Source organism: Vitis vinifera, chromosome 18 (genome assembly GCF_030704535.1).
Source record: "Vitis vinifera cultivar Pinot Noir 40024 chromosome 18, ASM3070453v1".
Lineage (NCBI taxonomy): Eukaryota > Viridiplantae > Streptophyta > Magnoliopsida > Vitales > Vitaceae > Vitis > Vitis vinifera.
The window spans coordinates 5,994,458-6,011,669 of NC_081822.1; the positions used below are offsets into that span (position 1 = coordinate 5,994,458).

A 17,212-nucleotide genomic window follows, 5' to 3' on the forward strand; every position below is an offset into this window, starting at 1 on the left:
GTTTATGTATTGTATTGAGATCTTTGGTTCACACTTATGCTTTGATTGTTCCAGTTCTAGAAATCCACGGGTTCACAAGAAGCCTATCTCAAATGAAAAAGAAATAATCGATGACAAGTGGTGGAGTATATATGACAATTTGTGGATTATTATTAGTGAGATGAATGGCAAGGGACCAAGCAAATTATTACCCAAATCTTCGTCAACCGTGGGGCCATCTTTTGGCCAAAGGGCACGTGGCTTAGTAGAATCATTGAATATACCTGCTGCAGAAATGGCAGCAGTTGTTGTATCAGGAGGGATTGGCAATGCCTTGGGTGGAAAACCAAATAAAAATGTTGATAAGGCTATGCTATTAAGAGGTGAGAAGTGCCCAAGAATTGTTTTTCGACTCATGATTCTATATCTCTGTAGATCTTCTCTAGAAAGAGCATCGCGATGTGTCCAACAGTTCATTCCACTTCTGTCTTGTCTTCTTGCTGCTGATGATGAGCATAGCAAGAGCAGATTGCAGCTTTTCATCTGGTACTGTTTATTTATTTCAAAATGACTTTTGAACAAGTTTGTGGATTTTAAATATAAATTGTCTTAGGTTCTCTGTGGTAACTTATGATGTAAATTTGTGATTTCCCTCATTTACTAATTTCTCCTTGAGGTTCTGACTTGCTGAGGCCGTGTGGGCAGGGCTTTGGTGGCTGTCAGGTCACAGTATGGAATGCTAAATGATGGTGCTCGTTTCCATGTCATATCACACTTGATTCGAGAAACAGTCAACTGCGGAAAGTCAATGCTAGCCACCAGCATTGTAAGCAGAGAAGATCCTTCAGATTCAGGCAGCAATCCAAAAGAAACAGGCACTATTCAGAATCTAATTCAAAAGGATCGAGTGCTTGGTGCGGTGCGTCCCAAAGTTATTTATAGTGTTTTTGTCTTCAATACTTCATGTTATTGGTTTTGCACATATATTTGTTCTTCTGTATAAGTTTCTTTGGCTCATTTTCACCAGGAGTAAACTGGTTCTGGATTAAATAAGAGTTTAGAAATAGACTGCTAATACTGCTCAAGAACATGGAGAAGGAAAAGTTGTGGTTACCAACCCAAAAGAAATCCCAAATTTGAATGATTTCTGTCTGACAACTTTTGCCTCTTCAGAAATTTCGTTGTCATTATATCTAGGACTACAGAAATTATGCTCTCAAGACACATAAATAATATTCTCTCTCCTTGTAGAAAACAACATAAACAACTACATAAATACTGCTCTATTTCAAAACTTTGCTGTTAAAGTTTTGTAGGACTTGTTGACTGGACAATTTAAATACTATCATGGGAGTAATTCTGAACTCAGTAAAATTTAATTACAAGCCTGACGCTAAATTTCCAGACAAACTAAACAAAGAAAATAAAAAATACTGTCCATAAACTGCCTTTTTTTCTTAAATAACTTGAAACTAACTTAGGAACTCAACTTTGGGCTGCATCAGCTTGTGTGGAAGTTTGTATTAAATAACTAGTATGCAATGTAAAAATGAAGAATTCAACGTAAAAGAGATAATTTGACATTAAATATATAATGTTATACTGAGATATTTGTTTTTAACCTAGCAGTACCCTTATTGTTAAACATGGGAAAACCAGTACCATCAATGAGTTAATTAGATTTCCATTGACCAATGTCTATCTCCGCACTTTGCATGCTACATGCCTAGCTGTCTGCAATTAAACAAGCCCCTAGTCCAGTACTATTGAGTGGTGCTGATAAGCCATGTTTTGCTGTTAAATTCAAGAAAACTGTTGATAAAATTGTAATTCTCTTACGTTTCTTTTCAAATGCTGCTGTAACACCTGCCTTTTAATTGGCGAGTTTCATTCTCCAGGTTTCTGATGAGGCAAAATATATAAAGACTTGCAAAAGTGAACGCAGAAGACAGTTGCATGAGCTCCACACTAGGCTGGATGAAAATTCGTCCACAGAATCTAGCCACAATAAAGCTTTTGAAGATGAAATACAGAGTAGCCTAAGCACCATTCTGGCTTCAGATGACAGTAGAAGAGCTGTATACCAGCTTGCTCATGATGAGGAGCAGCAAAATGTGGCTGTAATCATACAACTCTCTCTCTCTCTCTCTCTCTCTCTCTCTCTCATTTGTTGTTGTAGGCTCATTCTCTTTGTTTTCTCCATGGGAGCTAGGCTGAACTTTTGCCATCATGTATTTAAATTGCAATGATTGCCTTAACAGGAAAAATGGATGCACTTGTTTCGCACTTTGATTGATGAGAGAGGTCCATGGTCTGCTAATCCTTTTCCAAATAGTGCTGTAAGACATTGGAAACTTGATAAGACGGAAGATGCATGGCGGCGCAGACTGAAATTAAGACAGAATTACCATTTTGATGAAAGGCTTTGTCATCCTCCATCCACTTCCCCAAGCAAAGAAGCTACTGTTCCTATTAATGAAAACAAATCTGGTTTAGGGCGACATATTCCAGAGCAAATGAAGCAGTTTCTACTGAAAGGGGTGCATAGGATAACTGATGAGGGGACCTCAGAAACCAATGAAAATGATGCTGACCTAGGTGGACAAAAGGCCTCTGTCTCAGTGGATCTTTCAGAGAGTCAGCACCCTGAACTGGTAAAAGACAGCAGTGATCAGAAGGATGCTCAAGATAGAAAAGATTCTTCTTCCTCTCCACCAGAGACAGAAGCTAGTGAGGTATGTACAACCAAATGACCATGTCTTACAATAGGCAACAATCGGTATAGTGCATAATTGCATCCATGGTCTGATTGCTGTTTCAGGTTCTTATGTCTGTTGCATGTGTACTTGTAACACCGAAGCGAAAATTAGCTGGATATTTAGCAGTCATGAAAAATTTCTTGCATTTCTTTGGTGAATTTTCGGTGGAAGGAACTGGAGGATCATCTGTTTTTAAGAACTTGAATACTTCAAGCAATTCTGACCTGACCAAGCCTGATCAATTGGGAGGAGTTCAAAAGCAGAGGTTTCATAAATGGCCCATAAATTCTGATTTTGAATCTGAAAAAGGGATCATTAGTATAGATGCAATTCATGAAAACAGGCTCCAAAAACAGCCAAAAAATATGAAGCGCCATCGAAGATGGAATATTGTCAAGGTAGGGAAACTGCAGTAGTCTCTTTCACAGTTTTGTCTTTAATTTATATTTCTTACCCCACAATTTGATTTTTCTTATTGTTCCTGTTTGCAGATAAAATCTGTTCATTGGACTCGATATTTGCTTAGATACACTGCTATAGAGATCTTCTTCAATGATTCAGTTGCACCCATATTTTTTAATTTTGCTTCACAAAAGGATGCAAAAGATGTTGGAACATTGATAGTTGCCACCAGGAATGACTCTATGTTTCCAAAAGGGAGTAACAGGGACAAGAATGGAGCTATTTCCTTTGTTGATAGACGTGTAGCACTGGAAATGGCAGAAACTGCCAGAGAAAGTTGGAAAAGAAGGGAAATGACAAACTTCGAATATCTGATGATTCTCAACACTCTTGCAGGAAGATCTTATAATGATTTAACCCAATATCCGGTCTTTCCTTGGGTATTGGCTGATTATTCCTCAGAGATTCTAGATTTTAACAAATCATCAACCTTTCGTGATCTTTCAAAGCCTGTTGGAGCACTGGACTTGAAACGGTTTGAGGTTGGTTCATGTCATCTCCTGTTGTTGAATTATATACTGAGTTGGATCTTTTGACATGAAATTTTAACAAATATCTTGTTGTTATATTTCACTTATTCAGGTTTTTGAGGATAGATACCGTAACTTCTGTGATCCTGATATCCCCAGGTAATGTTCAACCCTTTATTTAGGATTCATGGTGGCCTTCCAAGTTGTAGCAGTATACTTCAATTAATTTTGTCTCATGTACAACAATATCTGTGTTTCTGATTGCAGTTTCTACTATGGATCTCATTACTCAAGCATGGGGATTGTGCTTTTTTACCTGCTTAGATTAGAGCCATTCACAGCTCTTCACCGTAATTTGCAGGTATTGATAAATTCTGGCCTTGCAATTTCCATAAACTGTTATTTCCATTGTTGATGGTTCTTCAACTATACCTCAAGTTTGGTAGATTTCCTAGGGACTAATTTATTTCTCTCATTTATTTCTTGTTTATCTCTTTATTTTTCTATCTTAACTCATGGTCCAAAAATGTCACTTATTTTATTGGTCAGGGTGGTAAGTTTGACCATGCAGATCGTCTTTTTCAAAGCATTGAGGCCACATATCGGAACTGCCTTTCTAATACAAGTGATGTGAAGGAGTTAATACCTGAATTCTTCTACATGCCTGAGTTTCTTGTTAATTCAAACTCTTATCATCTTGGAGTAAAACAGGATGGTGGACCTATAGGTGATATCTGCCTCCCCCCTTGGGCCAAGGTATGTGAATTCTCTCCCATGCACTTCAGAATGCATAGTTCTTCTATTTTTTGCCTCATTTTTGTCGTTCTGTGGGGCAGTTTGCTACTTGAAAAGCATCGACTAATTTGATTGAAGATACAAAAGAATTAACTCCCTAGTTTCCGAGATTTGATTGCAAACACTAGGGTACTAATTACCTGATTTATGAGATTATATAGTTGTATAGTTCTCTGATTTCTGAGATTGTGTAGCTTTATATTTCCTATTTTACTTTTTCTGATAGAGTTTTTTCAGTAATTAGTCAACTTTTTTTGTGTAATTTAGTTTCCTAATTTTGTATGATTATACACTTTAAATACTATATCATTTTGTCAAAAATGTAATGATTACAATCATTCTTTTCCACATGTTTTTAGAGTCTTTTCAAGGTTTCTAAATTTTCTTCTAATTTTTCCCCGTACTGCCGATTCTCATTGGCCTTCATTGCTGCTATTATCTACTTCAAGTGGCTTTAATTATCATCACCATTTTCTCTTCTCAGTGACCTTTTTTACCATTGAGTTGTCTCTATTTCACTGTCCACTATGTCAAAAGCCTTAGAACACTTGATCTCAAGCATTGCATTCTAGAACCACCCACCTACCAGTAAATATCAAAACCTTTCAGCCCTCATTTAGATTTAATGGCTGATACTATCTGGTATGGTCTTAGCATGTGTGCAAATGATCCTAGGTTTGCTGCTTGGGATGATACTATCAGGTATGGTCTTAGGCAAGCTCAGTCACTTAATCGAATCTATGTTTAGTGAAAATGATCCTAAGTTTGCTGCTTGGGATGAGGACTCAATAATCATGTCCTAAATCTGGAACACAATGCAATTTGAAGTCAATGGAACGAGTATATTCCTGACTATGTCAAAGGAAATCTGGGGCAATGTAACAGACCTATCCAAAGTCAAATATGCTACTCAGATTAATGAGATAAAGGCTAAGATTCATTCTACTAAGCAAGATGCTTCATCCAGAATTGAGTACTATAATGTTATGAAAGATTTGTGGTTTGAATTGGACCATTACCAAAATCTTGAAATGAAGAATAGTGAGGATGCTGTTATGTTTCTTAAGTTTATTGCAAGAGAGCGAATATTCGAATTTTTGGCTAGACTTAACATGGAATGTGATCAAGTACTTGTTCAAGTACTTAGGGAGGAATCACTAACATCCTTAAATAATGTATTCTCGATTGTAAGGGCTGAAGAAGTGATAAGGAGCATAATGTTGGACATTCTAGCAAGTGAAGGGTCTACTTTTGCAATTTTAAGCTCTAAAAGCAGTCTAATCCCTAGCACAAATTTTGGTAGAGATGTATTTGAGCGTCCAAGTAATAGGGATAACCTCTAATGTATTCATTGCAAGAAACAAAGGCAAACAAAGGAGATGTGTTGGAAGTTAATAGCTTCAAAGATTGATCTCCTTCAGAGATTAATGTCCTCCCTTAGTTCTGTGTTTTTCTCTCCTTCTTTGGCAGATTCAAGAGCGTGGTCTTTGTCATCGTCAGGATTGTTTTCAGTGAAATCTTTTTTCTTGGTATTGTCAAAAGTCTCAAATCCTATCTTATTCCTTCCGGCCAAGTTTTTGTGGAGTTCAAAAGCCCCTTCAAAGGTTAAGGCCCTCGCTTGGTTAGTAGCACATGGGAAGGTAAACACCAATGATAAGTTGCAATTGAGAAGACCCTACAAATCCCTCTGTCCTCAATGGTGCATTTTTTGCAAAGGAAATGGAGAGTCGATTGACCACCTTTTTCTTCATTGTCCTGTTACCATTGGACTCTGGCACAAGTTGTTCAATCTAGCAGGATTGGTTTGGGTCCCTCCAAGGAGTTTTGAGGACATGTTGGTTATTGCTTTTAAAGGCTTGAGAAACTCGTTAAGAGGCAAGACACTTTGGCAAATTGCTTGCCTTACTTTGATTTGGATGGTGTGGCAAGAGAGAAACAATAGGATCTTTGAGGATAAAGGGTGAATGGAAGAGATGTTATGGGATTTGATTTGGTTCTATTCTTCTCTATGGGCTTCTTGTACTGAAGCTTTTAGAGGAGTTCCTCTAAGTGTTTTACAACTCAACTGGATTGCGGTTTGCACTTCAAAAGTTTGAAGAATGTTGGGGTTTCTCTTTGTTTTTAGAGTTCTATTGTTGGGAGTTTTCTCCTTTGTTCAGTTTGTGTAGGAAGGACCTCTCATCCTTCCCTTGGTTTCTTCTCTTTCTTTTGTATCTTTTCTTTCTCCTGTATCTTTTCTTCTATTAATATATTTTTCTTCGTTTCTGATCAAAAAAAAAAAAAAAACACCATCTAGAATGGTGGAAACCAAAATGCGGAGTAGTCCAGACAAGGAGGCTAAGCAAATATGACAATTTTGAAGGAGAAAGCCAACCATGAGAAATCAAACAGCTCGGACTTTGAGGGACTCAAAGAGGAAGAGATTGAAAGACTTCGGGGTTTTCTCACCTCTTTAGATAAACCTAGTGCATCATGCTTCTTGGCCAAACTAGATAAGTACTCCATGACTAGTTGTTTTAGTGTCTCAAAAGATTGTTGGGATGGAAATTCGGTTACAAACTTAAGTGCTAGAAACCATATGACCCACAACTCTCACCATTTCTTGTCTTACAATCCATGTCCTGGAAATCAAAAGGTCAAAATAGCTGATGGTAGTTTGGCTTCTGTAGCAAACAAGGGACAATTACCCTTATCCCATTTCTTTCCCTAAAATCCATACTACATATTCCTAAACTCTCCATAAATCTCCTATCAATTTATTAAGTTACCAATGATCTAAATTGCAAAGTAACATTTTTCCTATCCCATTATGTTTTTCAAGACCTGGATATAGGGAGGATGATTGGTCATGCTAGCGGAGGGATTCTACTATCTTGATGCTTGGAGTGACAATGATAGGGGTCACATACCTCTATCTCATCTTTCAAGTTTTTCATCAAATAAAATCCAAATCTAGCTACATCATTTACGTTTAGGGCATTCTTCTTTTTCCATGTCGAAGACCATGGTTCCTTTATTACTTTGAGATTTAGACATTAATGACTTTCATTGTGAAGTTTGTACTTGATCAAACATCATCAAGTTCCTTTTCCTTCAAATTATAATAGATCATCTTATCCCTTTACATTAATTCATAGTGATGTTTGGGACCTCTCAAATTTCTAATATCACTAGAGTCCATTGGTTTGTTTCTTTTTTTGATGATTGTTCTCATGTCACTTGGTTATACCTTTTGAAAAAGAAACCTAGAGGAAAGGAATAAAACACGAGTCATCATGTATGGATACTCCATAACAAAATGGAGTCAGAGAAAAATATTGTCACCTTTTTTAGGTAACTCATGCCTTATTATTTGAGAAGAGTGTGCCTAAATTACAATAGACGGAAGCGGTTTTAATTGCTTCTTACTTAATCAATCGGTTACCTTTGAAAGTGTTAGGAATCAAAGCCCTAATAAATGTTCTTTCTGAATTCTTTATGATTTTCATGGGTTTAGCATGATCCCACCTAAGTATTTAGATGTGTCTCCTTTGTCCATATCCATCCTCAAAGTTGTGGTAAACTTGATTCACGAGCTCTTTAATGTGTCACCGTTGGTTTTTCACAAAATAAGAAGGGGTATAAATGTTATAACCCTATTTCTAAGAAATTTTTCATTTCTATGGATGTCACTTTTACTGAAAACCAACCCTTCACTAATCCTCATCTTCAGGGGGAGTCTCTATCACTAGTTATCACTCCTATAGGGGTTGACACATCTAAACCCAAGAATGAGGATGAGAAAAAGGGTAGTATTGTTACCATGCCACTATGAGTGCGTTTGACAATGTTTCTACTTAAAGTGTTTTTAGTTGAAGTGTTTTCTTTGGAATTGTTTTTAGGATAATTACTTATCAAGTATTTCTCTAAAAAACACTGCAAGTGATTTTTGAACATTACAAGTGATTTTTCAAAATTTTGAATGTGTTTCCCAAATTTTGTCAAAAACTTGATTTTTCTTTAAAAACACTTTTTAGATTAAAAGTGTTTTTTTTTTTAAAACACTGCTAACAAACTTTATGAATTTACTCAAGGAGAAGATTGTTGAACCCTATTCTAGTGTAAACATAAGAATCCATAATTGTGACAAGTTCTAAATCTAACCTTAGTCATTCTCCTTTGTCACTCATGTTTAAAGATTTACATTTGCTAATAGCTCTTAGGAAATGAGTTAAAAAACATGCCCAACACCCTGTATCTAACTTCTATCTTTTGATAGATTACCCTCACAGCATCAAGCCTTCATCACATGATCAAATCTTATTGAAATTTCACGAACTAAGAAGCACTTAGGAATGGGAATTGGAGGAAAGTTGCGAGTGAGGAGGTGAGTGCTTTTGAAAGCCAAAAAATAAAAAATAAGAAGGCATAAGAAATTGTTGAATTATCCAAAGGGAAGAAACCGGTGGAGTGAGTGAGTGTTTAGCATATAAGGCAAATGAAACCTTGGAGAGATAGAAAACTAGACTTGTTGCCAAAGGCTACACTCAAACAGATGAAGTGGACTATCAAGAAACCTTTGCTCTGGTAGGATCATCCTTCTTAAGTTGAGATGGAATCTCATGGAAGAAAATGCTAGTTTGGAGTGGAATTGAGATCCTTTGAAATTTGGAGATTATGGAGATGGGTCAAGGGTTCTTCTTTTAGATCAAATTTGGAGGGAGGACCCTTGCTTGGTTGCTAGAGGAGGTGGAAACTTACTATGAAGGGAAGTATAGGTAGTCATTCAGAAAGGTGTGGAATGAAGGTGGAAGGGGCTACAAGTTAAGAGTTGCATAACAACAAAGTCGAAAAATTTCAACTTTGTTTAGCTTTAATTGTAGAAAAAAAAAAAAAGATTCCTTTTAGTTTTTCCAAAGGGAAGGGAACTTCTGGGGGGATGGAAGATTTTTGCTACCTAACTAGGGAACATCAAAGTTGTCGTTGCACCTAGGTATTTGAAGGCTTCTAAGGAGTTTGTTTGGTAGTTGGAAGAGAAGGGAAGGGATACCCATTTAGGGCTTGCTTCCTTTGTAGAGGTGCTGAATAGAGGCAAAAAAAAGGTGGGTGAGGCTGTTTGGATTGAGAAGATAGAGGAGGTTATGAGCAATTTGGTGTTCCTCAAGAAGTGTCTAATGGAGAGGCAGGATGTTTCTTTAGGCCGAATGCCGATTATGAATTCATTGAAATCTTAGGCTATGCATTGTTGGGGATTGAAAAATGATTTATAACTATCTTTGTTGGAAGGCCCTATGATGTTATTTGAGTTTGAAATGTTTCTAAAGCTGAAAGGGTTTAGCATTCGAGGCCTAGTATGTTTGAGGGAAGAAGATTGTAGTTAGATTAGTGGAGGCCAGATGTTAGTTGCTTTAGAGGAGGTGTTTGTGTTGATGAAGTTTGGAGTGGATTAGGATGAAAAGAAACATGTTGATGAAGACTTGCACGCATTGGGTCCAAAGCCAAGTTTCACACCACACACGAAAATGGAGGTAACTTTTTCTAGAATAGACAATAGCATGATCGTAAAGCATTTTAGGTCTCTTTGTGAGTCGTCGGCCTAAGTCTTCTCAAGACTAGAATGTGGGTGAAGGGAGCTCTTGCTTAGCCCTATTGAGCTAACCCATAGCAACAAATTTTTAAGCTCTTTTGGAGGGAGCTGTGGTAGTCTAGCCAAGATTGGGCCATTCCCTTGAGTTATGATTTGAAGGTTTCTTACCCTTCTAAGAGTCGGGTTAAAGGTCTTTTTTCCAAACCCAAGAAAAAAACTATGGGTAAGAAGGCCCAACAAGGTCTTCGGAGCTTTCTAGTTGATGATGCATTTGTCTGGCCCAGGGCAACCTTCGTCAACCCTCTTTTGAATGCAATGTCTCAAGGTTCGGGGGAATAGGTTTCGGGAGTTGATGACGCCCTCTTGGCAGAACCAATGGGACTTGAAGGTAGGCTATCATGTCCCCTTTCTCCCTTCCCCCTCATTTTTTTCTTCTTCATTTAAGTCGCTCATTGTTAGTAGTGGGCCAACTAATCAATCAAAGGTGGAGCCTTTCTTTGGGAATTTGGGATCTAGATCTCGGCCGCTAAGGATGATGCTTCAATATGGTGGTTTTGTTGGATTTGACGAGGAATGCTGCAAAAGGTCCTTTGTGTATGGGGATGGTGGTTAGGGTTGAGGAGATGAGCTCTCTAAGGCCATGGAGTCCAGTTGTGATTCGGTGGTGGGAGGAGTTTATTTCTGACAGGTCTTTCCAATAAGTTGATCAATTTTAGTAGTTTAATGGGGATGCCAGTTACGAGTTTTGAAAAGGAGATTAGTTCTTTCTAAGGAAAATAGAGTAAAAAAAAAAGTGTAATGTTAAGGCCTTAAAAGGAAAGAGGAAACCTTTCTTGTCGTATCCCATTTTGACAAGGAAATCTAAAAATTGGAATGCTCAATTAATTACAATAGTTTTCCTCTGATAGTTGAGGGAAGGGAGAGGAGTAGTGGGGATTCAACTCTCATTCTGTGAGGTTTCTTTTTCGCTCTTGGTTTGGTTGAGGGATTTTGCTTCAGAGTCAGATTATGTTCTTTCCAGGTTTCAAGGTGTTTCAATTGGTCTAGGTTTGGGGTGTTTTCTGGTTTTGGAAGTACCTGTTGGAGGCAATCCAACTTTCTAAGGGTGTAAGGGATTGGTTTTTGTTTTGATGATTGGTATTTGTTTTTCCTTTTCTCTCTTGTTTACCTTTTGTCCTTAATTGCATACTTTGATGCGACATTTTTCTTGCACTTTTTATATATTTTTTTAGTTTACCATTCAAAGGAAACCTTTGCTCTGATAGCAAAGTTGAATATTATACCAGTATTATTATCCTTAGTAGCTGATCTTGACTTCTTTGCAACAGTTTGACGTTAGGAATGCCTTCTTGCATGATGACCTAGAAGAAGTGGTCTACATGGAAGCACCTCTAGGGTTCCATGATGGATTCAAGGCTAATAAAGTATGCTACTATAAAAGGCATTATATGGCCTAAAACAATCTCCTAAAGCATGGTTTGCAAGATTTGCTAAAACTATGAGAAATTGGAAGTTCTAACAAAGCTAGAGGGATCATACACTTTTTATCAAACTGTTAACTAATAAAATCATAGCCCAATTATTTATGTAGATGATATAATTGTGAAGAGGGATGATATTAAACAAATGGACAAATTTAATAAAAGGTTAGCTAAAGAATTTGAGATAGAATACTTAAGCAAGCTTAAGTATTTCTTGGAAATTGAAGTGACTCATTCAAGAAATGATATTTTTATTTCCCAACAACAATATTTTTTTGATCTTCTCAAAGAAATTAGGATGCTTGGATGTAAAAATGTTGACATATCTATTGAATAAGATCATAAACTTGGAGAAGACTTAGAAGATAGAGCTGAAGACAAGGGGAGTTATCAAAGGCTAGCTGGGAGACTCATTTATTTGTCTCACTCAAGACTTGATATAGCCTGCACAATGAACGTAATAAGTCAGTTCATGCATTCCCTTAAAGAAGCCCACTTATAGGCTACACATAGAATCTATAATACCTGAAATCCACTACAGGTAAGGGAATGCTCTTCAAGAAAAATGAAGAGCTAAGCTTGAAAGCCTAAACTAACACAAACTAGACTGAATCAATAGTAGGCCTCAAATCAGCCTCTAAGTATTGTACTGTTCTTGGGAGAAATTTGGTGATATGGAAAAATAAGAAACAAGTTGTAGTTATCAGGTCTAGTACAGAAGTAAAGTTCAAAGTCATGACACAAAGAATTTGTGAACTACTTTAGTTGAAAATAATTCTTGGTGATCTAGGAGTAAAGAGGATGGGGACCATGAAGCTATACGATGATAATAAATCAACAATCAATATTGCTCACAACCTAGTTCAACATGACCTTGTAAAACATGTGGAAGTGGATTGACACTTTATCAAAGAGAAGCTAGATGATAGATTAATTTATACTCCTTATGTTTCAATAGATGAGCAACTTGCTAATATCCTAACAAATTACCTATCGAGTAATTCAGTTTAGAAGTAGCAAGTTGAGAACGAATAATATCTACTTACCAACTTGAGGAGGAGTGTTAACTAATATTATTGACAATACCAAAGAATTCTTTCCCTAATTTATTTTTTGATAGAACATTTCTAGAAATTAATCAACTTTCTTTGTGTAATTTAATTTCCTAATTTTGTTGGATTGTATGCTATAAATACCGTTGTTTTGTCAGAATTGTAATGGATAAATCATTCTTTTCCACAAAAAAGACTCTTGAGCCCAAATAGTTGGGATAACTTTTTGAGTAGAATTGTTGGTTGGATTTTGTAATATTTCTATATGGTTCTTGATAAATCTATGCATGTTCTTTCTTCTTAGTAGTTAAAAAGAATATCGATAAATCTATGCATCCATCAAACTTACTTCTTATGCATGTTCTTACCATTATAATATTAGGGGTGAGAGGAATGCAAGGAATTTTTAGGATAGATGCAGTGCTTTAGACACAATGTAGGATCTAATTTATTTCTCCATTTCTCACTAGGCATTAGCTAATGCACCATTTGTGGGCACCCTTTGAGCATTATGCTACTAGATTGGAAGCCAGTAAGCAAATCAAGTAAGTTGGTTGAGGAGATACTCCCTACATGGATACCTCCTCTAATGGGCAACATCAAGTTGAATTTTGATGGATGCTCCTCGGGTAACTCAAGACAGTTAGGAATTGGAGAAACATTTAGGGATCATCATGTAACTTTAGTGAGTGCATTCTATAACAGTGCCAGAGTAGGTTTAGCCGTTGAGGCAAAGATATTAGCCTTGTTGGAAGGCCTAGAACTTGCTATGGATTGAGGCTTATCCAAGAGGAGTGTTCAACTTCTAGTAGAAGGGGATTCTACAAGAATCTTTTCTTGAATAAATAAAAAAGAGAGCAGCTTACGCAAGTTTGATGGATGGTTGTGCCAAATTTTTTATATTACTCTAGAGTTTACGTGTTCATTTTGCCAGATTCCTTGGGGTAGTAGATAAGTTAGCAAAACGGGGAGCCTACCAGTTTTACTAATTTTGTAGGGGATTCTCAACTCCTCTTAAGCTTGTAAGTTCATATATATAATCACTTTTAGATGTGCATTTCCATTTATATCTAGAGTAGATAGTTTTTTTTCACTTTTGATCAAAATTATGTAGTGGTTGTGATTGGGGAAAGGGTTCCTTGTCTATCTTTGTATTTACTTATTCCATGATAATAAAATGTTTACTACTGATAAAAAAATTGTGATTTTTGGATGTGCATTTATAATCATATTTATAATCACTTTTAGATGTGCATTTCCATGTATATCTAGAGTAGATTAGTGTTTGGGCATATTTCTAGGCTTAAGGTTAACCTTGACAAGAGTAATCTTTATGACATCAATCTTGATCAGGATCATCTTTCGAGGTTAGCCGAGTTGCTTGATTGCAAGGCTTCTGATTGGCCTATACTCTACCTGGGTCTTCCTTTGGGAGGGAACCCAAAGGCTTGTGGCTTTTGGGATTCAGTGATTGAAAGAATCTCGAGGAGATTAGATGGGTGACAAAAGGCTTACTTATCGTTTGGAAGTAGGATAACTCTTATCCATTCTTGTTTTACCCACATGCCTAGCTACTTTCTCTCCTTGTTTAAGATTCCCGCATTAGTGGCTGCAAAAATTGAGAGATTGCAAAGGGATTTTTTATGGTCAGGGAAAGGTAAAAGAAATCATCTTGTTAGTTGGGATGTAGTGTGTAATCAGAAGGCAAAAGGGGGATTGGGATTTGGGAAGATTTCTTTAAGGAATATCGCTCTCTTAGGGAAATGGTTGTGGAGATACCCTATGGAGGGTTCAGCTCTGTGACATCAGGTTATTTTAAGCATTTATGGGATATATTCCAATGGTTGGAATGGCAACACTGTAATCAGATGGTCACATCATTGTCCTTGGAAAGCTATTGCATAAGTCTTCCAGGATTTTTCCAAGTTTACTCGGTTTGTGGAAGAAGATGGGAAAAGAATTCGGTTTTGGGAAGACTGTTGGTGGGGGGACCAACCTTTGGGATCCCAATATCTAAGACTATTTAGAGTAGTCACGGATAAAACTATTCCTATATCTTCGATTCTCGGTTCTACTTGTCCCTTCTCTTGGAACTTTAATTTCCGTCGTAACCTTTCTGATTCTGAGATAGAAGATTTAGAATACCTCATGTGGTCACTTGATTGTTTGCATTTATCACCTTTAGTTTCAGATGCGAGATCCTGGTCTTTATCTTCTTTAGGGTTTTTTACAATCAAATCTTTTTTTCTAGCCTTGTCCCAATTTTTTAGTTCTTCTCTAGTTTTCCATACTAAGTTCGTTTGGAATTCTCAAGTTCCTTTCAAATTCAAGTCCTTTGTTTGGTTAGTGGCACACAAGAAGGTAAATACTAATGACTTGCTACAATTGAGAAAACCCTACAAAGCTCTTAGTCCTGATATTTGTAAGTTGTGCATGATGCATGGAAAATCAACAGATCATCTTTTTCTATATTGCTCTTTGATGATGGGGTTGTGGCACATATTATTTCAGATAGCCTAGACGGATTGGGTTACCCCGAGGAGCATCTCCGACATGATGTCCATCAATTATAAGGGTTTTGGTTTATCTAAGAGAGGGATAGTTTTGTGACAAGCTGCGTGCATTGCTTTAATTTTGGTTGTGTGGCGGGAAAGAAATGCGAGGATATTTGAGGATAAAGTAAGGAATTTAGAGAATCTTTGGGATTCTATTCATTTCTTTGCTTCTCTTTGGGTTCTTTGTTCCAAGGTTTTTAAAGGGATTCCCCTTAATGTGTTACAACTTGATTGGCTAGCAGTGTGCAACTCCAATGGGTTGGTCTAACCTAGAGAGTTTGCTTATTTTTATTTTGTATATTCTTGTTTTTGTATTTGTAGTTTAGATTTTCTTTGGTGGGAGGATTCCTCATCCTTCTATTGTACTTCTTTTTTCTATCAATATATCTCTTTGTCGTTTCCTATCAAAAAAAAAATTAAAAAAAAATTGTGATTTTAGATCTTTGGTTGCAAATGTACATCTTGTTTTTTGTTTTTTTGTATTTTCATCATAAACAAACTAATTCATTGATGTGAGTTTTTAAAGCAAATGTGCATCTTGTACATCATCAAGTTCTTTAAGCTAATTTAGTATTTCTCATAAAGAAAGGACTACATAAGTTGGGGTTACATCAAGATGAGTGTTAATGTCATTTAAAGCAAATTGTGGTAAATCCCATTGTTTTGGTTAGTTATCCCTCTGAATCATTCTATTCTGAGATGAAGCTAGTCCATTTTCTCTTTTATGAAGTGGCTAGAAATTTTCTTGCTATGTTGTGTCCAACCAAACAAGCAATTTTTGCTTTGGAAATCTAGCTGTATTCTGTTTTAACCTCCAAGAAGAAGAATTAAATTGAACTTATATCTGCAGGGCTCGCCTGAAGAATTTATAAATCGAAACCGGGAGGCTCTTGAAAGTGAATATGTTAGCTCAAATCTTCACCACTGGATTGATTTGGTATTTGGTTACAAGCAACGTGGAAAACCAGCAGTTGAGGTATCCTCTAGCATCATGAGAATTTTGCTTTCAAAAATGTGGAACAATTTGATATTATTGTTTTCAAATTTAATGATTCCTTGGAAATAATATTGGATTACAGGCAGCAAATATTTTTTACTATTTAACTTATGAAGGTGCTGTGGAGCTAGAAACCATGGAAGATGATTTGCAAAGATCAGCCATCGAAGACCAGATTGCAAATTTTGGCCAGACGCCTATCCAGATTTTTCGTAAAAAGCACCCTAGAAGAGGACCACCAATACCTATTGCTCATCCTTTATACTTCGCTCCTGGTTCTATTAATTTGACTTCTATTGTCTCTAGTACAAGTTCTCCAACATCAGCTGTATTATACGTTGGTATATTGGACTCAAACATTGTCCTTGTCAACCAGGGGCTCACCATGTCAGTTAAGATGTGGTTGACAACCCAGCTTCAATCCGGTGGAAATTTTACCTTCTCTGGGTCACAGGTGGAACTGTTGTACTCTGTTCAGTTACAATAGAAAAGTTTAAGATGCCTTTGTCCTCACAGTTACCTGTGGAATTTTTGCAGGATCCTTTTTTTGGGATTGGTTCTGACATCCTTTCTTCTCGAAAAATTGGAAGTCCTTTGGCTGAATATATTGAACTCGGAGCGCAATGCTTTGCAATAATGCAGACACCATCTGAAAATTTTTTAATTTCATGTGGCAATTGGGAAAATAGCTTCCAGGTCATATCCCTAAATGATGGAAGAATGGTGCAGAGCATCCGACAGCATAAAGATGTTGTTAGCTGTGTTGCAGGTATATTTTCATAACTGAAAAACACTAAATCTTCACATAGAATAAGTTCAAACTGAGTTGTTAGGTGTTTTGTATTGACCTGTAGATTTTTCAGTTGAGAAATCAAAACAAGATGAGCTTGAAACATGAACTTAAAACACTCAAGAGATTGTGAAATTGAAAATTTTATTTTATTTATGTGTTATTACTTTACATGACTTTGGACTAGACTTATTTGGGGTAATGTTTGAGAGTGTATCGACTCCACAAATTAAAAGGTCAAAAGTAATCTAGCATGGTGGTAATTGGTAAAGGCATCCAAAGGGTTGTGGCAGGTGAATGTTAATT

General features: G+C 36.7%; 1 protein-coding gene across 3 annotated transcripts in view; it reads left to right on the forward strand.

Moving 5' to 3' along the window:
• Positions 1-17,212, forward strand: part of LOC100259143 (BEACH domain-containing protein B) — a 65,607-nt gene that overhangs the window by 44,118 nt on the left and 4,277 nt on the right. For all 3 annotated transcript variants that reach the window (XM_010666119.3, XM_010666120.3, XM_010666121.3), the window contains 12 exons: positions 55-525; positions 685-898; positions 1,878-2,099; positions 2,241-2,714; positions 2,801-3,136; positions 3,230-3,682; positions 3,783-3,829; positions 3,938-4,031; positions 4,220-4,426; positions 15,970-16,095; positions 16,199-16,570; positions 16,654-16,885. In XM_010666119.3, coding sequence (XP_010664421.1) covers positions 55-525; positions 685-898; positions 1,878-2,099; positions 2,241-2,714; positions 2,801-3,136; positions 3,230-3,682; positions 3,783-3,829; positions 3,938-4,031; positions 4,220-4,426; positions 15,970-16,095; positions 16,199-16,570; positions 16,654-16,885 — 3,248 coding nt within the window. The remainder of the gene's footprint in view (positions 1-54; positions 526-684; positions 899-1,877; positions 2,100-2,240; positions 2,715-2,800; positions 3,137-3,229; positions 3,683-3,782; positions 3,830-3,937; positions 4,032-4,219; positions 4,427-15,969; positions 16,096-16,198; positions 16,571-16,653; positions 16,886-17,212) is intronic.